At 46.7% G+C, this 21623-nt stretch overlaps 1 protein-coding gene across 2 annotated transcripts in view; it reads right to left on the bottom strand.

The window, feature by feature from the left end:
* Positions 1–21623, bottom strand: part of RIN2 (Ras and Rab interactor 2) — a 185427-nt gene that overhangs the window by 23753 nt on the left and 140051 nt on the right. For both annotated transcript variants that reach the window (XM_008574574.1, XM_008574573.1), the window contains exons 4-8: positions 17503–17695; positions 14136–14247; positions 11464–11536; positions 5246–5337; positions 648–1790 (exon numbers count right to left, since the gene is read on the bottom strand). In XM_008574574.1, coding sequence (XP_008572796.1) covers positions 648–1790; positions 5246–5337; positions 11464–11536; positions 14136–14247; positions 17503–17695 — 1613 coding nt within the window. The remainder of the gene's footprint in view (positions 1–647; positions 1791–5245; positions 5338–11463; positions 11537–14135; positions 14248–17502; positions 17696–21623) is intronic.

Below are 21623 nucleotides of genomic sequence, written 5' to 3'. Positions count from 1 at the left end.
ACTTTGGAGAAAACACCTTTCTTGTGACCTCCACACTGTTACTTATTTTAAAGGAACACAAAATAGACTTGTCTCTTACAGAACCCTATGGGATTAGAGCCCAGCAGGGCCATTACCCTTGCAGGACAACAGGGTCCCCAGGTCCCCGGATGCTAGTCATGTCCTGCTTACTGGGCTGGTGCTTGTTGCACAGGTGTGCTCACGGTGGAAACTCCTCCTGCCGCACACCTGATCTTTGCACTCTCTGAACATATGCTACCCCTCAGTAAAAAGTTACTTCCCAAACAAAGCAGAACAAAATATCCGGAAAACTCCCAGCAGATGCGGCACACACAGCAAACAGCAGGCGGCAGCTCAGACCCTCAGGAGGCCAAGTGACACAAACTCCATCCATGAACATGACACAAACTCCATCCATGAACAGAATCACTGCAGTTCCCAATCCCTCGCTCCCCAAAACACTCTCAGACCTGGCACACAGCAGCTACCTTAAGAAACTGATTTTTCCACTCAAATCGAGGGAGGGGTGGAGTTTGGTGGTGTTTTGTACTTCGGAGTAAATTTCATCCAAAATAACAAACACAGGGTACACTGGGCAACAAAGTTACAGTCGATTTTTATAATTGGGGGGAAGGGTGGGTACCTACCTATTTGGTCTTCGGGGATCAGCGACTCGATGGGGGGGTCCAGCTCGGAGCTCTGCGACAAATAGTTCTTGACCTGGGTCATGAACTGCCGGATGGTCTGCAGCAGGTCCGTGCTGGACACGTGGCAATCCTTGTTCTCCTGCAGGAAGCTCACGTAGTCCTGCACCAGGCACCCGAAATAGGTGCACTTGTCCCGGGAGAGCTCGGCGATCCTGCGCACCATGCGCTTCTCCGGGGTCATGAAGGAGCTGAACACCCCGCTCATCTTCTGTAGCTGGGACTTGACGAGCTTGGGCAGCACGAAGGAGCTGTTCCTCTTCTTTTTGGACTTGATGGGGGGCGCCACGGTCTCCTGGTCACTCTCCCCTTCGTAGTCCTCCAGGCTGCTGTTGGTGTCCCCCTCGTAGCCAAACAGAGGCATGCTCCGGTCGAACTCGAGCGAGTCGGAGGAGGAAGTGGAAATGCTCATGTCGCTCAGCCTCTGCCTGCCTCCATGGCCCGGGGGCCGTGATTCAGAGCCGGCCGGCGGGGCCCTTGTGCAACCCGCCGCCGCCGCCGCCGCCTGCCCGGGCGGGGCCCCACCTGCGCCGCCGCCTGCGCGCGGCTCCCGCTCCCCGCCCGGGCTGGGCCGGCCGCCGGTCAAGGTCTTCGCGCTGCCTTCCGCTTCCAGAAAAGACGCCTGCTTCTTCAGCCGGGGCGGAGGGATGGGAGTTGGTTTCGTGCCAGGCACGGCTACGTTCCCATGTTTGTTGTGGTTGACTGTTTCTGGCATGCTCGTCTGGGTTTCAGTCCCGGACAGCCCAGGGCTTGTGTGGGGACTATTAATAGCGGGTGGCGGGGGCCTGGGCGGGGGCGACCGAGGCCTCTCAGTGCCATTCGCGTTGGGAGTCCTTGTGCTCGGCCGTTTCAGGCCTCCGCTGAGGTCCTGGCTGTGCACTTTCAAGAAAAGAGGATTAATGAAACACAGGGCTCCGTTGGTCTGGCTGCACTCCAGCTCCGAAGGCGTCCTGGTTTTTATAGAATGCACTCCATTTATGAGGCAGAGCTGGCGCAAGGAGGCAGGACAGACGCCGGCGCAGGACAGAGGCCTATGGAGAGGTGGAGGGTTTGGGGGGTGGTTGTCAGCTGGAGAGCTCCAAAAATCTGAAAGTCATTATCAGTGAACACAAGAATGTAAATACAGTACATTCGGGCCATTCCTTCGCAAATTAAAAAAGCACACCGCAGGACAACACGCGCCTTGGAGGGAAGCAGGCGCTGGGGGCTGTTTCTGTCTGTCTGTCTTGTTTTGGCTTTTACTGCATGCCTTTACTGGAAATGGCAGAACGGTTGCCAGGCCCAGCTGTGGGCTCAAAGGAGGCCTCCAGGGGCCTTTCACCTTCAAAGCCCTTGAGAAATGGCTTGGCTGATATACAACTCCAGCCCAGCCTTCCCCCAGGTAAGTCGGAAGGGGAAAAAGAACTGGAATTGTGACAGTATAAGCTTGAAAAGGGCCATCGGGGCTCCTTGACTCGCTTTACAAAAACCGAGTCCACTGGCACAGCAGCACCACGCTTTCCAGCCAGCTTCTCCTGGGCAGAGGCAGCTGCCAGCTGAGGAATCAGCCTCAACGTTCCCCTTTAATGGACAGGACCAGCAGCTGGGCTCGGGGGATGTTACGCAATCTGCTTGGGTTTTTTTTACACATTCAGCATTAAAATCCCAAAAGGAGGAAAACTACACTCACGAGTCCTATCAGCAAAAAAAAAATGACAACACACTTATGCAAATGGGAAGTGCAGGTTCAACTACTTCTTTGTGGCTTGCTGCCTGTTCTCCCAAGTCCTAGACCTCCTTACCAGGGGTGTACATGGTCAGCACTCTGCGGAGTAGTGCAGATTGCTTACTGCGTCTATACTGCCTGCGTCTCCTCTCACAGACAGGTCTGAGATTTCTACCAGGGCAGAGGAGTAGGTGGTGGTGATAAAAGTGTCTGTTCTAATTTCCATTTGGAATAGGTTATCCTTTCTCTCTCTCACTTTGCTTTGCTTTCCTGTGTTTGCTTTTAAAAGTGTTCCTGGGGGCCCAGCACGGCTGGCGATGGGGGTTGGGAAGAGGCTTACATGGAAGCCCTGGCGCTGCCTCGTCTGTGTTAAAATATGCCTGATGTTAGTATCAGCATCACCTGCTTTGTGAAGTCCTTCTTGCATCCTTCCTTCCCTTCCCTGTACTTCTGTGCTGTCCAACACAAGGGTCAACAGCCACAGGTGCCTCCTGAGCACTTGAAATAGGTTAGTGCAGCTGAGAAACTCAATATTACATCTTATTTAATGTCAACCAATTTACATTTTAGAAGTGATGCTCAATTTGTTTACAAAAAAAATGTGTAAATATGTTTGGAAATTGGGTATGTAAATCTACTTTTTCAACTGTGATTTTAATAAAATCTTAGTACAGATCATGTATTTCTAATGCTAGGGCCTGAATCAAGATGTGCTGTAACAATAGAACATACACTGGATTTCAAACATCTAGTATGAAAAAAAAGGATGTAAAATATCTTATTAATCTTTTTTAGATTTTTTATACTGATTACATGTTGAAGTTATATTTTTAATATATTACATAAAATAAAATAATTAAAATTAATTTAACCTACATCTTTTTTATTTTTTTAAATGTGGCTACTAGACAATTTAAAATGACACATGGGCTCACCCTATTTCAACACGGCAGGTCTTAGAGGAACCACTCCCACCTCCTTTGGGTCCTCCTTAGACATATACCATCACGGTTACGAGACTTCAGCAGACTTTATGAGGCTTGGTACACTTAGGTCACATGTATGTGTCGCTCCCAAATAGACCAGGAACCTTATTAATCAGGAGTGAGAGCTTATTAACCTTTGAACCCTAGTGGGGCATAGTGCCTGCCAAATAGCAGACCCTCGACAAATATTTGTTGAGGTACAGAATTTTAAAATGTGCTGTCTCTACACGAAATGGACAATGTGTGCATTGATAATCCCAAGCTGAATATATATTCATTAGGCCTCATCCACTCCTGGCTAGCAGCCGCTAGAGCAAGCACTATTTTTGTCTTTATCTTTGCCCAGCAAAAGCATGAAATATCCTGAGCACACACTGCTCGTTGAGCACCAAACCAGGAGCTATGGGGACGGAGGTCATCAGAGAAAACTGAGACCCAGGGCATGTCTTCAGAAGACACATAATCAAGTTGATTAAATTAACTGAACTTCAGGAAGTATTTTAATCTCTCTCCAAAGGTGTGCTGAACTTAGTTGCAAGAGAAGGTGCAACCTTAAGTGGGGACATTTCCATGGCCCTTAGATTTTTGCCAGAATTCTTTTTCCCAATCCTACTACCCAGCTGCCCCTCAGACAGGCCTCGGACACATGGGGCAATCCTTTTGAAGCAATCTAAGTTTCAGAAGGGAATTTGACACTACTGTCAGGCTTGTCTGTGAATGGGGCAGGCTCCATCAGAAATGACACTCACTTCAAAACTAGTTCTTTGGTCACAGTCTTTACAGGGGCCTGCAAGGTCCTATGTGATCTGCCTTCATTCCCTCCATTCTCATCGCCTTCTGTCACTTTTTGGCTCACAAAACTAGTTCCTTAGATTAAGAGAAAAATATGCCAAAGGAGGAACACATATTTTTTATTTTCTGAGTCAAGTATCATAGTTTCTTGGTCCTAGAAAAGCTGGTACTTGTACTTCAGAATCCCAAACGTCCATTCAAACACTGTGGTCTGCTTGTTAACCTATCTATAAGGACTGAAGTCCTAAAATCCTAGGAGAATTTCCTCTTAACACCTAGGAGAAACATGTTTTTTGCAAAAGTTAAACTCACACGGATTCTCCAGGGCAATAGGGAAAAGAGGTTAAACTCGGTGAGCTGTATGTCCTGATGCATTATCAGACGTCGTGCAGCAGAACCGTGGGGGTTTTGGGGTTATTGGCAAAAGGGTGGGAGGGGGACACCAGTGCCCAGCTGCCAGAGCAGAGCTTCACGACAGGGTAAGGGATATGGCTCAGAGAGCAGGACGGGAACTGAACAGTGAGAGAGGAAGTGGGACAGATGTTACTCTAGATGCCTGTGCTGTCAAATTCCTCAAAGCACAGAAGTGCCATCAATGCCTTTATGCTCCTCAAAAACAAACAAAAACCAAAAAACCCCCCCAAAAACCACATGTGGGATGCACCACACTGGATTTCCCTTTATGTCAGATGCTGCCTTCCCCCAGCGTGATGCCATGGAAAGGAAAGACAATGACACATCACAGGTGTTTACATTAGGACTGCAACTTTTGGGGGGAGCCCAAACTCATTGATGGGAGAAGCTGGGGACATTTGGGTGTTACCCAGGCAAACTCGGCACCACTGTCTTTGAGAGTTGGCTGAACATTTACTTGGAAAATTAATCTCAGAAAGTGTGATTCGGGGATCTATCTCCTGGACAGGGTTTTGCCATGGAGATGGGGCTTGCTTTGGACCACAGGTGTGTCTGACGTAGCAGTACAGCCTCAGCCAGCCCCACATTGACTCTGCTCCATGGATGCGTTTTCAGACAGACCCAGGGCAGGGGCATCCACTTACTTAGTCCCAGCTGGGCCAGTTCTTCAAGCTGAGCCTCAGTCTTGGCTGCTGAAATGGCATAAGGCAACTTCAAAGTAAACGGCAGAACATCCCTGATTTTTCAGAAAAAGAGAGAATGTTTGTAATTACATATCTGACTTCCACCTTTTGCATTCATTTTAATCCTAGAGATGTTTTGGCTTAAACTGTTTAAAATGTCCTAAATAGTCACCATATCATACTCATTCGGATCTTTTTTTTTGTCCTTTTTGAGACCGGCCACACCGCGCTCAGCCAGTGAGCACTGTGAGCGCACCGGTCATCCCTATATAGGATCCGAACCCGCAGCGGGAGCACTGCTGCGCTCCCAGCGCCGCACTCTCCCGAGTGCGCCATGGGCTCGGCCCATTCAGAACTTATCTTTACTGGTGATAGGACTCAGGGCTCACTATTCCTGCCCACATCGTCACACTCAGGACAGGCTGAGAGAAAAGCCCGCATCGTTTTAGTATTGCACTGAGGACCAAATTTCCCTGCTGAGTAGCTAAAAGGTATGTAGAGTTAATATCAGAATCGCTGAGGGTGATGGTAGATGTATTAGACATATAAAACATTAAGTGCTAATTTGTTAGATGCCCATCTGAATGTTGGGCCCAACTCCCTGGACAGGAACGTGTAGTGCTAAAGCAAGATTTGCTGGCCCATGGCCTTACACAGGGCAGGTTCTCAATGAATATGTGTTGGTTTTACTTGTGACATCTTCCAACTAGAGCCCACACGTTGTCCTTTGTGTGCTGAGGACAAAACTTTCTACTGTGTTTTAAGGCAGAGCTTCTCTAACTCAAGTGCACACGAGTCCCCGAGGGTCTTGTTCTACTGCCTACTCTGACTCAGGAAGTCTAGGAGGAGCCGGAGATTCAGGCATTTCTGCCAAGCTCCCAAGTGATGCCGGTGCTGTTGGCCCCTGGACCACCCTTTGGATAGGAAGGCACCTCATGTCAACTACCCTGCTGCCCAAGCAGCATGGCGCTGTGTGCAGACAGGTAACAGGCCCAACCAGGAGGAGGTGAGTCGGCCCCAGGGTCCTGCCACAGCTAGTGCACAGCGTCACCCTGGGTGAATGCACCGACCATGACTTGCCTTCTCAAAAAGGGCAATGGCAGACTTAGTAAACATTTGTTTATTTTCATAAACAAGGGCAGGACCCTGCTCTAAGCACTGGTGAATTCCCCACAGGGCTGAGCACAATGCCTTGCCTGATATAGACAGAGAGGAAGTGTTTTTTTGAATAAATGAATGAACAAACATTTAGTAACAATGGAGACTTACCAGAAAAGGAGTTATTTTTTCAGTGTTGATATTGGTTGCACAAAGAAAGGATCATTCATTCATTCATTCATTCATTCATTCAGCAAATATTTATGATCATCTATGGTGTGCCAAGCATTATTTCAGGGGCTGGAAACAAAATAGACCAAAGTCCTTGCATGCATGGAGTTTCACTCCAGTGGACATCAACAGCCAATAAACAAATATGCAATTTATCGAACGTGTAAGAAGGTGATGAATGTCGTGGATAAAAGTAAAGCACAAAAGTAAAGAGGGTTCGGGTGTGGGGGTTGGTTAGACAAGGCTTTGTGAGCAGGGGCACTTGACTGAAGATCAAAAGGTGGCCAGGGAGTAAACAATGAGAGGAAGAACACTGCAGGCAGTGGGGGCAGCAGGTGCAAAGGCCCTGGGGTGGGAGAGTGTCTGGCATGTATGAAGAAAGGCAAGGAGACCATTGTGGCTGGGGTGGAGTTAGTGAGGGAGAAAACTGGAGCTTCTGCCTGTATTTTGTCATCACAAGATGTCCTGAAAGTTTCCATTGAAGAGAATAACTACCCCAAATGACCTGTTGTTTACAGTAAGATTAGGCAACATTCTAGGATGAATCAGATTAAATCTGGATGACTGGAGAATTTTGGAACCCTTGAAGCTGTTGACCATGAATAACAAAGTAGTAAAGTCAATGAAAAGAACAAAACATGAATGTTTTGACACTTATAGTGTCACAAAAGCTCTACTATGCTGCCTACATCAAGTCAGCTACTCTTTTCTACCAGGCCACCTCCTGCTTCCATGAAACCCTTTTGCCTGTCCCCAAATGCTGTGAGCGAGCACTGCCTTCTGCCTGTCCACTTGTGTCTGTTTGAGATGGGACAGGTGGAGCTGTGAGTGATGGCGGTGGTTATAAGAGCTGCTGTCTGGCCTGTTAGAAGCAGTGGCCCCGGTCTAATCTGAAATGAAGATTAATGGGAACAAGAACTTTGTAACACCAAAATGTCCTGGAAATATACGTTTGCATGGCTGGACCAATTTAATTAAAATCTACTTTCTTCAGACAATTTGGGGGAAAAGCCACATACAACAAAACCAACCAATGTTTTGTTTTTTTTTTCCTTTTTGTCTTTTTTACTGACCGGCAACGGGATCGCAACCCTCGGTGTTGCGCCCGCACCGCGCTCAGCCAGTGAGCGGGAACTGGTCTCCACATGGGATCCGAACCCTCGGCAGGAGCGCCGCCACGCTCCCAAGCGGCGCACTCTCCAGTGCGCCATCGGGTCGGCCCCCAACCAATGTTTATTTGAAGCGTTTACTTTGCTCAGTACAGCACCTGGAGCTTAAAGATCACATGACTGGTTTGGGTTTTTCTGAATGACATATGACAGGAAGCCACACCTGTCATTTGTTAATGGATGGTTTCAGACCTTGATCTACTAGAAAATTAGATATTGTGCATGAGTCCTCTCCCACCGTTTCAGCCAGCATGCATCTCAGCATGATACACACACACACACACACACACACACACACACACACACACACACACACACACACGGACACACTTCCTTCTTACCTACACCTTGTTAAAGGAACAAGTCCCAATTCTAAAGCTTGCATAAGAGACAAAACAAAGACAGCATTGTAGATATAGACGTTTCACCCAAGAGTTTCAATACATGCACATTCTAGATTTTTTTTAACTTTGATCAACTAACTACTGCATTGCACCAAGCATATTAACTTGTGGGGGGCCCCCATACAATGCTGGGAGGAAGCTGTGATGTCCCCCATTCCATGGATCAGGAGCACATGAGGACATGGACAGGTGAGGTCCCTGACACACCCTCACAGAGCTATGGAGGTGAGGCGGGGTCAGAACCCCAGTGTGCTGGAGCCCAAGGTCTGTGCAGTTGACTAGTACAGTGGGAAAACGTGGCATGGTGTCAAGGCAGGTTCCACTCCCACACATGTGCAGTGACTGATGACTAGGGCAAGTGCCTCACTCTCTCCACCTCCGTGTCTTCATGATCTCAATATACAGGGTTGCCATAAGGATAGAAATAATATATGTGTGGCACCTAGCACAAATATAGAAGACCCCTAAAATTATCATTTCCTCTATCCCCTCGATACTCAAAGTAAGGTCCAAGGACCAGCAGCATCGTCCTCATCACCTGGGGACCTGTGGAAAATGCAGAATCTCAGGCACCAACCACCAGAGAGCCCCTGATTCAGATTCTGCATTTTAACAAGATCCCAAGTGGTTCCAGCGCACACTGAAGTTGAAAGGCAGTTCTCTACCCTGCACCGATGACACCATGTGCGTATTGGCAGAGAGCAACTGGGCACTGCAGGCCAAGGTTTGCAGCCACTACTCGTGTGTTCAACTACACTGTTCAATGAGCCTCCCTGATGTGGCCAGTCCTATGCTTACTGATCCATGAATTCTCTTCTCCAGTGCATAGCAGCACACGCACTCTGAATGAAAGACTAGAGCCAATCACTTTCTCTGTTTGGATATATTTATGTACCAATAATCAACCAAAATATTTTAAAGATATTTTGGTAAGACTAGGCCAAATCAGCTACTGATTTGTAGCATATCAGATCACAGATCAGTAGCATAAAAAGAAAAATGAAAACATCAAATACCTTTGCATTTTGAAAACAAAAAATGGGAAATTAATGGGCCTCCCTAGTTGCAGAATGTTAGTGTTGGGATTTTTCTGTAAGCACCCTATATTGATATCATGCTTTGTGGTTTGCAAAAGGCTTTCATATACTTTATCTCCTTTAATTATTAAACAGTCTTGAACAGCAGGTATTCCAGTCTATTATGAACACCAGGGGGAGAGATGGTACCTTTTCTGTTGCTGTCACCAAATATCGTTTTATAGGTATGAAGATCCTTCCCAAACAACAGCACAATTACATGTTGAGTATCCCTTGTCCAAAATGCTTGGGAGCAGTGTTTCAGATTTTGGATTTCTTTTGGATTTTGGAATGTTTGCATATACATAATGAAATATCTTGGGGATGGGAACCAAGTCTAAACACGAAATTAATTTTTTTTTTTTTTTTTTTTTTAAAAGATGACCGGTAAGGGGATCTTAACCCTTGACTTGGTGTTGTCAGCACCACGCTCAGCCAGTGAGCGAACCGGCCATCCCTATGTGGGATCCGAACCCGGGGCCTTGGTGTTATTAGCACCGCACTCTACCGAGTGAGCCACGGGCCGGCCCTAAACACGAAATTAATTTATATTCCATGTACACCTTGTACACAGCCTGAAGGTAATTTTATACAATACTTTTAATAACTTTGTGTATGAAACAAAGTCTTTACTACAACCCATCACATGAGGGCAGGTGTGGAATTTCCTACTTGTGGAGACATGTTAGCGCTCAAAAAGTTTTGGATTGTGGTGCATTTTGGATTTTGAATTTTCAGATTAGGGATGCTCAGCTTGTCTCAACAGGCAAACTATGAAGAGTGAACATTAGCCAACTTCACCTCTGGTCAACATGTTAGCAATGAAATTGGGTCCTCTGACCTGGTTGGCTTTAGACTAGACGAGGTGTGGTTCCCTGGGGACGGGCATGTGTGCGCAGGTGCACGTGTGTGTTAGAGGCTATAACTCTACACCAGCCTCCTCTCTTTGGGCAGCACATTTCCTTACACAGGCCCGGGGGATCCTGCCCAAACTGTGGCAGGCAGGTGACATCCCCTCGGAAGGTCCAAATCTGGGTGAAGCTCTCATCTTTTTCTTGCTGGTGAGCAGGGCTGGATTCCCCCTATGGAAGTGCCTCCTTCTCCCCAGAACATTTATTGTGTGGCTTTGGCTGGCTCGGGGACCTCCAGGAGGTAACAAGGTTGGTTTGTCTAGTCCACAGGTACAATGAACGCCTAACTCAGTCTTTGAGAAATAACCTAATCATTAAATTAAACTAAAATAAAACAAACCCAAATAAACTCCAGCCTAGGTGTGTGATAGCTGTGAGAGGTGATCTTTGACTTTTTTTTCTTGGTGGCTGGCCAGTACGGGGAACTGAACCCTTGACCTTGGTGTTACAACACCACAATCTGACCAACCGAGCTAACCGGCCAGCCAAGAGAGGTAATCTTTGAAAACAGCCCTAGCAATGCAAGCCCCATCTCTGCTGTATCAGCTGCAGTGCACACACTGAAAAGCAAAGGAAGCCAAATAAGCCCTGCCCCATGGGAGGCAGCAATGTCCATTTCTGCAGACAGGACTTCTGATTCATAATCATTGAGTGAACACTGGATTGGAACACTGTTATTGCTAGAAAGAAGAGAAAAAAATAGAAAAAGAAAGCCTTCCATAGCTCACACGTCTTGACACTTGTTGGCATCCTGATTTGGGGCTTAACTTCATAGTGAGACTAAAACAGTCACTCTGGTTATAAAAAGGACATGAGCACCCAGTTGGTCTGAAGGGCAACCAAGATTCATGGGTTGATGTAAGAAACCCATATTTGTAGAATTTTCAGAAACATTACAAAGGAACTTAAATGCTACAGGTTTGCATCATTGGTCCCTTTCTGTGTGTGCATGTGTGTATGTGCCTTCGTGTGCACGTGCACGTGTGTGTGTGTGTGCGTGCGCGCTTCCTGCTTGATGGGTCTAGCTGAAAGGATCCCTGGGAGCAGCTTGAAGAAATAATCATATTAATGAGAATTTACATCTGGAGCAGCCCGGGTGGTTGTTTCCATCTTAAGCCCAGCACGTGGACTTGGTGAACATGTTATTTAAGTAGCCAGTTCTTCCACTGACATCTAATAGGTGGCCAGCCTCCCAGCTCCCTCCTTCCTGCTTTAATCAAGAAGCCTCAGCTGATTATCTCGCACACACCAAGCAGGTCCTTGCAATCATAAGAGATGAAGAGGCCTTACCTGCTGATGCAGTAGAAAGCAATGAGCCGGAATAAATCTGCAAAACTGATTCCTGAGCCTTCCAGGGAAAAGGCTGGAAAAGAGAGATTTCAGAAACCAGCTGAGTTTCCCTGAGCGTGTTCTGGGAAGAGAAAAGCCCTCTCACGCTGTGTGTGAAGGGCCATCTCAGCACTCGCAAACAAACTATGTGTGGCATATCAGAACCAGCTGAGAGGAGGATGCATGTCACCAGCCCAGGCCAGGACACAGTTGATGGCCTGGAAGTGCTTCGCTTGACTAATGCTGAGCACATGCTCCAATGCCTGGTAAACAGACTGGGATAGACTTGAGTTGCACAACAACCTATTTTTCTTTTCTTTTTTTTTTTTTTTAAGTTCAGAGCACAGAGATGGGCAGAAGTGAGAGGACTATCTGGCACGTGAGGCCATCAACACATGACAGGAACACCAAGGCCCCCACTCCCCTTGACCCCTTGATCCTCCTAGGACATGGACCTCCTGGATCACCTTCTTTTTTGCCAAAACAGGGTGCTTCTGGTAAAGGCAGAGAGCAGAAGAAATGCAAAGTTGGGAGGATAAGATGAGGTTCCCACAAATCAGCTTTTGGTTAAATTTGGCAGGAAAGATTCTAAAACCCATTCACTTAGAGTGTCGTTCCCCCCGCACCCCGCCCCAGTGTATGAATTTCCTAACGGAGAAGATCCACTCTGGCCAGATGGCATGCCATCATGCACATCTTCCAAGTGGTCTGACTTCAAATACTCGTGTATTTGTCAACCACCCCCATGACATCTCAGCTGAAATCCTCCTCCTTCCTCCAAAAACATTCCCAATATCCTGTTTTGTGATTTCCTCAATCAGATACGTTTTCTTCCCTTTTGTTTAACACTCTGTACTCTCATTTATTCTGCTTATTTATTTTGTGTTATTTTGCTCATTTAGTATTTTTGTAGCACCCCAAAACACATCCATACCTCGACACATATACTGTTACAGTCACACACACACACACACACACACACACATGCAGAAACAACAAACACACATGTGTACCACAATTTAGTGAGTTAAGTAGAAGGGATTGATTTTGGTTAACTTTTCTGAGCCTCAGTTTTCTCGTCTGTAAAATAAATGATAATCGTATTTTCCTTATCTTCCTGAAGAGAAGTTGTGGGAACCGAAATTTTACTCTTTTTTGTGGGGGGGAGGGCAGCTGGCCAGTTCAGGGGTCAAACTCTGGACGTGGGTGTTATCAGCACGATACTCTAACCAACTCAGCTAACTGGCCAGTCTCAGGGACTGAAATTTAAAAAAATGAAATAATTTATGTGAAAGCACTGTATACTAATATAAGGTGGTTTTTAATATTAAACCACATTGTCCAGAAGTTATGATGAAATATCTGTATGTTTTTATAGCAAGTCTTTCCTCCACCCAGATGCATGGAGAAGACAGGCCCTGGCTGGGAAGTGGCCATCATGATGGGACCTGAGCCTGTGGTAACTAGTTATGGCCAAGACAACGCTTTGCTTCTTTAATCACTCAAAGTGACAGAGGTCTTTGCAAATCAGGGAGGAGAAACCTCTGGCTGCAGGGGCCTTGATGAACAACAGAAAAGTCTCACAAACATTGACTGTGCTTCTAGAAGAGGAGAGGAAGTGGCTTCCAGGACAACTCATCATGGTTGACTTTGGATATCAGAAAGGATTTAAAAATCAGATCTGTTGTTTCTTGGCTAGCAGGCTTCCAAAAGCCAACTCAGAATCACTCGTGAGACTGTGAGCTCTCAGCTGAGTATAATCTCCTCTCCACGCTTATTTTGACCTCAGTACCTTTGGTTTCTTCAAATGCAGGAAGGTGTAGTTAGGTGGAAATCAAGAAGCAAGTGAGAATCCCATCTAGGTCTTGCTTCCAACCTTCACTCCTCTGCTTGCTAACCTGGGATTTCCAGCGAAGCTTCCTTCCCCACTGGTGAGCAGAACCATCGTCTGATCCTTTCTTGGAGGCTGGCAGTACACCAGAACAGTGTGTTCCCTTTTTTTAAATTAAAACTTGGCCTCCCAACACTCCACATTTCCAATCACCAAAAAGTAGATGGCAACCACGGAACAACAGACAGAAAATCAACACTATTGAAAATCGCTCTCCCTTCAAAACTTTAGCCAAAAGGCTAGATTCTGACTCTGATTAGCTGCATTTCATAGAAGACTGAATGGTGGTTGCCTGGAGAGAACACATCTGTCTGCCGAGAGATTGTTTGTTCACACAGATGTGCAGACACATGCTTTAGCATTTAGATCCTATAAAAGGCTCTGTCGCTGCGGCCTTCCCAGCAGCTTCGTCATCAGCAAACCTAGGAAGCAAGTCCATGCTCTACCTAATTGGGAAGGGGGTGAGCAAGCCAACCTCTACCATGTGCCCCTACCACGTGCCAAGCAGGAGGCTGCACACTTTACATGCAGGCTGTTTAAGTGACCTGTTAACACCTCAGAGGTTATCATGTTCTCATTACACAGATGAGAAAACCGAGGCTCCTGGGGTAGGTTACCTGCCTAGACACTCAGTGCCAGGACTCAGATCCATGTCTGTCTGTCTCAGAGCCCAGACTTTCTTCCACTTCCACTCCATTAGGAGACCAGAGGCCCTCACATCAACCACCCAATGACCACTTACTGTATGTGCTTTCCATTATGGCAAATTCCTTGAGGGGGGTTCCAAATTCACAGGGTACGCAGAGAGAGAGGACTTTCTTCTGCATTTTGGTGGATTTATGAACCAGGAAGATCTAGTGGAGGGAAAAGAAATTCAAGCTTAGGAAGCATCTAGAAAGGTAGAACCTGGGCATATGATTTCCCTCACACCTGACATCCACGAATAGAATCCCCTTCATAGCTGAACTGCATGAATCAATGAGGAAAGCTCTATTGCCAGAGAAAACGGTGCTCAGAGTGCATCTGCAGACACCTTTCTCTAATAACCAGCTTCAAAAGAACCGCTTTCCCTTTGACAGAGCCTTCTCCATGTGGCTAAGAACTCCCCTCGTCAGCATAAGTATTTTCAGTTTCATGACTTTTTTACACATTCTCCAGCCCCTCTCTTTTATGGATATCTTGGTCGATAAAACCTAAATTCTAAACACAGGTAACATAGCTAAACCAAAAATCTGAATTTCTAGCATCTCTTAGAAAATGAGACAATACAGCCAAGACCAAGCATGGTGGCAGCCATCTGCTGGGACTGAGAAATGGCTACTCCATGTGGGAGGCGGGTGGGTAGGTAATCTCCGAGGCTCACCCCAGCCAGCACTGAGGCTGTTCTGACTCACTTCACCTTCCACCAGTTCCCTCCGGATCTGAGTATTGTCTTCAGACATGTGCTTTAAACCAGCCCAACTCCCAGTGCCGACCTCAGGACACCATTCTATCCTCTGCCACTGCAGAGGAGACTACGCTGTGTACTGCTGAGCAGGCCGTGCACTGCACCATTCACCCAGCCTACAAAGAGACTGGTGCTCTTTGGAATGTGCAGTATGGCGGCCTGGCTGAGTGGATCCTCTCCTGTCCTGTTTCTTTGAACTTCTTCTCTTTCCTCTGCACTCCAGTCCCCCTTTGCACATATGGCCTTTTACTCTTCACATCTAATCTTTGCTCCTCTCCTTATGTCTAGTTAGTAGCTCCTAAGATTCTTTTCTCTGGGGAAGGGGTGGGTATGGGAACTGAGTGTCTGATGAGGAGGGAGACAGGAAGACCTCTGAGCTCTCTTCTCCCAGCACCCGTGGGATACACCCATGGAATCATTCAGTAGCAGGTTCTGGGAGTCAATGGCTCTGCAACACCCTAAAACTGAAGCAGATGTTTCCTAAATAGTATCTTGATGGGTGATAGGCCGAAGTGCTGCTGACAGGCAGCTGTTGGTTGGCAGAGAAAGCATTGCTCCCTTTCACAGGTGGGAATCTCCCTGAGCCTTGGGGGTTGGGGAGTACAAACTCTAGGCGTTATTTCCTAAAGGACTTATTTCCTGCAGTCTCACATCAGGGGTTGGCAAAGTGTGGCCTGCAGACCAAATCCATCCTGTTACCTGTTTTTGTAAGTAAAGTTGCACTGAAACACAGCAATGTTCCTTGGCTTACATATTGTCTATGGCTGCTTTTGCATGACAATGGCAGAGTTGAGTAGGTGTGATAGAGATTTATACCCTGACCCTTTACAGAAACAGCTTGAGGATCCCTGTCTTAGGTTGTAGATTAATTAAGGGTGGGGCACCCCAAAGGCACACTTCACTGATGCCACCAGGGCCAGTTTCCCAAACCCTCCTGCATGCACTCTCAGCCACTGCTCCTCCCTCATTGATCTTGCTTCCCCTGGTCCACGTTGCTCCTGCCCTCACCTGATCTTGTCAGGGAGACCCTTTCCAGGGATCAGGTAGGTGGACGGAGACAACGTTCACCTGGCTGGTTTCCCATGCGTGTGTCACCGGGAATGGACGTGCCCTGCACTGGGAGGGGCAGCCAGGCGGGGAGGAAACTGCTGCCTAGCACCATGGCCATTTCCCTCTTTAGAATTTTTTTTGCAGAAATGCAAGAGCAGACAACTCAACTGGCAGAAAGTGGGGCCTCACAGAAGGGGGTTCTGATCCTACAGACCAAAACGAGAGGCAACAGCCCGGTGAGCCAGCTAAGAAAGTCATCACAAAGATGATCAAACACTGTGCCTCCTCGCCCGGAGCATGCTCCAACACAGGTCTTAGTCCTGTCTGTTTCTGTTGGAGAGAAGACTCCCTTATAACTAAAAAAGTGATAACAGACAGGCTCCCGCTCTAGGAGACTCAAAAGTTTAGTCTGTGCCCAATTGTTAAGATGTTCCTCAGCCAGGCACCAACGGAATCGTCTCCTTGCCTCCCCGTTTGTTTCTTACTTTCTATCTATTGTCATATGTTGTTTTATTTTTATTTTTTTTGTCTTTTTCTGTGTCCGGCAACGGATCACAACCCTCAGTGTTGCGCCCGTACCGGACCGGGGACCGGCAACGGGATCGCAACCCTCGGCGTTGCCCCCGCGCCTCGCTCAGCCAGTGAGCGGGAACCGGTCTGTATGTGGGATCCGAACACTCGGCGGGAGCGCAGCCGCGCTTCCCAAGCAGCGCACTACCGCAGTGCGCCACCGGGCCGGCCCGTCATATGTTGTTTTAAATTGTATTTTATCTGTGACTTATTGTATCTATCCTTTCTTTGGAAGAAGACAGTGAACACAAGTGCTGCCCAAGAGAACTTTCTGCGATCATGGAAATGTTCCATATCCTGCGCCATCCAATACGGTAGCCACCTGTGGCTAGTGAGCACTTGAAATGTGGCTAGTGCAACCGAGGAACTGAATTTCTAATTTTTTTTTATTCACTTTAATCAATGTAAATTTAAATAGCCACATGGGTCAAGAGGCTACCATACTGGACAGCCAGAATATACCAATCACTGAGTAACACTTTGGAGGAACTTCTGAAGAATGGAGTGGTCTCGATAAGATGAGACAGTAGTCTTGAATAGACAGTAGCTGAAGAAACCAAATCGGTCTTTGATCCATGTGGGAAGCCACCGAGAAAGGCCAAGAAAAAGAGGATTACATCAGCAGCCAGAGCAGACAAGTCCATGGACATAGAACTTTTGAAGGCTGGATCCCAAGTTGAATGGCTGAATGAAAGGACCCCAGAACCAGGCGCATCCTCAATGTCCAGTCTCAAGAAGTCAGGCCCAGGGTCTCTGGCCAGCAGCCCCTCCTCATGACCCAGATGTCCTGTTACCCTGCTGAGTCCTGTACCTCCCATGGTAACTGAGCAGATGAAGACAAAGACAAATCGTGAGGGGCTCTGTTCCTGGGAGCTACCTCCGTGGTTTCCAGAATTACTCTGCATTGCAGCCCAGGTACACACAAGGAATCGTGCTCCCTACAACCTGGGAAGAACTTTCTGGAACCAACTTTAAGTGTTTCTATTTAAGGCAGCAGCAACCCTGCCTGCCTCAACCTGTATCCCAAGGTTCTGAATCTTACCCCTGGAGGCTGGGACTGCAGGACGTTGGCTGCCTCCTCCTCACTTAGACTCAGCTGCAGCCATATGGGGTGGGTGTGGAGGAGCCGGTCCAATATGCTGAGCCTGTTGGAGAGGCTGTCATAGCCAGAGTCCCGGGCATAGGTCTTCACATCCTTTTCCTCGGGATAGCCATCATCCTTGTGTCTTACCATGCTAGGAGAAAGAGAATTGGCAGATGTCAGATGGCTGCGGTATGATTTCCCCACCAAGGAGACCATCCCTACAAGCTCACGGGCTGGGCCTGTCACAGCACACACACCATCCTGTGATCACCACTGACTGTCTTCCCCAGACTGAAAGATTTTGTGGGGCAGAGACAATGGTTATTTTACTCTGCATCCCTAAAGAGAGTACTTTGCACTCAACAGAACTTTCTATTTCTGATCCCTTTTTCAAAAGGTTCTAAGTATCCTAAACACCATTTAGTTCAGGCTTTGTCTTCTGGCATAAAACATTTATGACTTTGAGGGCAGCACCTTAAATGTTAACTTCAATATATGATAACCATGAGTCCTAATGCTCAGAAGCTTATGTCATATGCACAGCCATGGCCCTAATCTAAAAGGCAGAGTGCATGGACACTCACTTCATACCCAAATGAGTGATTTTATTTCTTCTTATAAATCTAAGCATTTTTGTTATTAACACTATTTATAATAAAACCTTATAGAGGAGTGGTGCTGTGCTTTTCATAAAATCATATCAACATGACTCATAAATGCCAATAAGTAGAAGCAACCCAAATGCCTATCAACTGATGAGTTAATAAACATAATGTGGTCTATCCTTGCAATGAAATATCATTCAGCCATAAAAAGAAATGAAGCACTGACACAAGCTACGACATGGATCAACCTCGAAAACTTTATGCCAAGTGAGAGAAGCCAGGCACAAAAGACCACATAATTATATGATTCCATTTATGTGAAATGTCCATAATAGGCAAATCCATAGAGATAGAAAGTAGATTAGTGGTTGCCAGAGAATAAGGAGTGACTGCAAACAGGTACCAGTTTCTTTTGGGGATGATAGAAATATTCTGGTATTAGATAGTGGTGATGATTACACAACTTTGCCAATATACTAAAAACTTCTGAATGGATCACACACTTTACAAGGATGAATTTTATGGTATATGAATTATGTCGTAATAAATCTGAGGGTACTTCAAAAAGTTCATGGAAAAACAGAGTTGAAAGAATATGCATCTTTCCATGGACTTTTTGAAGTACCCTGATAAGCCAGATTGGCCTCTTTTGGTGCTGATACTAACTCTGTTAGTAAGTGTTCGAGACTGAGACCCCAGAAGTTATTGAGCCATCCAGAATTATAAATAACCATGAAATGGCAGAGCTGGACGTTGAAAGGCAGTCTGGTGTTCATCTAATTTTGTGGGTAACAAGTAAGATCAGGAACACAGGGCAGTGTGTGTCTATGTGGTATCTACCCTATACCAGGCCCTTTACAGACATTCTTTCATTTGCTCCTCCCAACAGCCCTGCACCATAGGTGCTATGGTCCCAGTTTTAACAAAAAGAGGACCAGGAGATTCAGACTGATTAAGTATCTTGCTCAGGGTCATGCTCCTGCTCAGAGGGAGAGGGCTGAAATTCCAATCCAAGGCTGCTGAGCTCTGGGTCTCTCTCCCTCTCCCACACTCAGAATTGACACGTCTCCTGGCTCCCAAGAAGCAGACCATCAACACCAGTCCTGGAGCAGACAGTAGGAACATCAGACCTGCCCATTGGGCACATCATACCAGGCTTCAGACATCTAAACCCAAAGAAACCCAACTAGGTGGCCTAGATATAGTCTTCAACACTGAGAAGGATGGACGTTGAAACTAAAAGAAAGGTGAGAGTGGGGAAATTAAAAAAAGGAAGCATGATATTTCCATGTGGACAATTCCACTCCTAAGAGGCTGGATGGATTGAATATAGAAGAAAACGACCTATGCTGATCATTTTTGCGTGTGCGGACTCTAACAATATCCACAGTGGCAGCACGTGGGCTGGCCAGAGACCCCATCCTAATGTCTCCCCCTCTCCTTCTTGACTTTTGTCAGATTCTTCTAAAGAATCTCATGCTTCCATTCAAGATTTATCTTTTATTTCCTCTCACATATGTGAAAATTTTCCTTTACTTCTGCTATAATTTTCGAGATTGGAGGATCTATGCCAATAAAGGGCAGTTCCTCATTCTGCAAATGCCATTCCAAGGCCTCTGGGTATTTTGCAGTGAATATCTGCAGCTAAAAGAACAGACTCTCCACAATGAAGCTGATGTTAAAATTCCTTTCACACAAGGTAAAAGGAATTAGTTGGCTCAATCCTGTGATTCTCAATCCTGGCTGTCCATAAAAATCACCTGGGGAGTTTAAAAAAGATTCAATGGCCAGACTGCACCCCAGGTCAAATCAATGAGACACTCTGGGGTGGGACACAGGTTACCAGCATTTTTTAAAGTCCCCCAGGACATCCCAATGTGCAGCCCAGTTTATAATCACTGTTTTGGATCAGGGCTTGCCAAATTTGGAGAGCCTGCGTGAGGATCATGTGGGGTTTGTTAAGCCACAGATACCTGCTTTCAGCCCCCGAGTTACTGATGCTGCAGGTCTGGAGTGGGCTAGAGACACTGCATTTCTAACAAGCTCTGGGTGACACTGATACTGCCACTCTGAGGACCACCATTTGAGAAGCACTTGCTTGAGATCTAAATGTAAAACATGCACATGAACTCTGATCCAACTAGGTGTTTTGTTTTGTTTTAGGGGAAGGGGATGGGTAACATGCTACTGAAAAAATTCTTGGAGCCTAAATTAAGAAACATTTCATCCCCGCCATCTCAGGTCAGCCACATTTTACCAAGACCAAATGGGACAGTCTCTAACCTAACAATAGTAATGCTCATGTGCCCTGAAAATAAATATGTTGACACTTCATCCTTCCTTTGAAGGGCACGTCCTGTGACTCCTCAGTTGCTTCAAGGAGCTAAAAAGCCTTCTGACAACTGACCTCAGCCTAAAAAGCCGGAGCCCAAATGGAAAGACAGTGAATAAGATTCATGGGGCCTCCTATAGGAGCAAACATAAATTAGACCTTGTCTTTGCAAATGACTAAGCTCACTTGTTGATTCAGCCACCCAGGTGAGGTTTATAGCATATTATTACAGGAAAAAACTAATAAATGAAATATTAAGCATTTAGTGGCTGCTACTGGTGCCCCACCAGAAGCCCTTTACTAGGCCAGGCAGAGCTGTGAAAAGCTCACAGCTGCCCCCTTCTCTGGGAAGTGCCAGGGAAGTTACGCCCCTCCCTGGGAGCAGACCCACTGCTACAACATACTGCTGTGTGAGCCATACTGCTGTGTGAGCAGGGAAGAGTGGCCTTCTTGCCTCGAGGTGGGACAACCCTGGGGTCCCCCGGGGGGATCAGGGGGAGCACTTCCTTGCCTTCCTAGCTCCCCTGTCCCCACCCACACCCCTCCCTCCTTTACAGGCTGCTCTTGAGAGCCTCCCTCCAAAAATCACTTGCACAAGAATCCCTGCATCGGGCTCTGCTTCTAGGGAACTCCACCTAAGACAGAACCTGATGAGAGGAATAGAAACTAGTGATTACTAAGACAGATGTCTGGATGCAAATAAGAGGGAAGGCAGAGAATGAGTTGCTTCTAAAAGGTAAATCACAGTGACATGATCCAGGAGATTCTAATATTGACATGGTCAGACATGGTCACAGCGGATGGCCAGAGTGCCAGCTCAGGGCTGGAGGCATGGTGTTCCTCTCCTAGCTTGGCCAGGCATGAGAACTTGGTTGGGTCCCTTTTTGAGCCTTCGGGTCCCTTTCTGAGCCTTCTCTTTCTGACCTGAAAATGGTAGTAATTGATACAAGCAGGAACTGTGAATGGATGTCGAAACCAGTAGGCGAAAGACTGTTAGGAGGCAGGACGTTCACAGTCTTAAAATACCTAACGACTTACGAAAACGGAAAGGTAGTCAACTGACTGATGGAGAAAGCTGGCAGACAGCATCTTAACCAAGTGATTCACGCTACTCCTCCAAAAATGAGACCCCCTGATCTCGT

The sequence above is a fragment of the Galeopterus variegatus genome, unplaced genomic scaffold, assembly GCF_000696425.1.
Source record: "Galeopterus variegatus unplaced genomic scaffold, G_variegatus-3.0.2 Scaffold1066, whole genome shotgun sequence".
NCBI classification, from domain to species: domain Eukaryota; kingdom Metazoa; phylum Chordata; class Mammalia; order Dermoptera; family Cynocephalidae; genus Galeopterus; species Galeopterus variegatus.
This window is presented reverse-complemented; position numbering and strand designations above follow the sequence as displayed.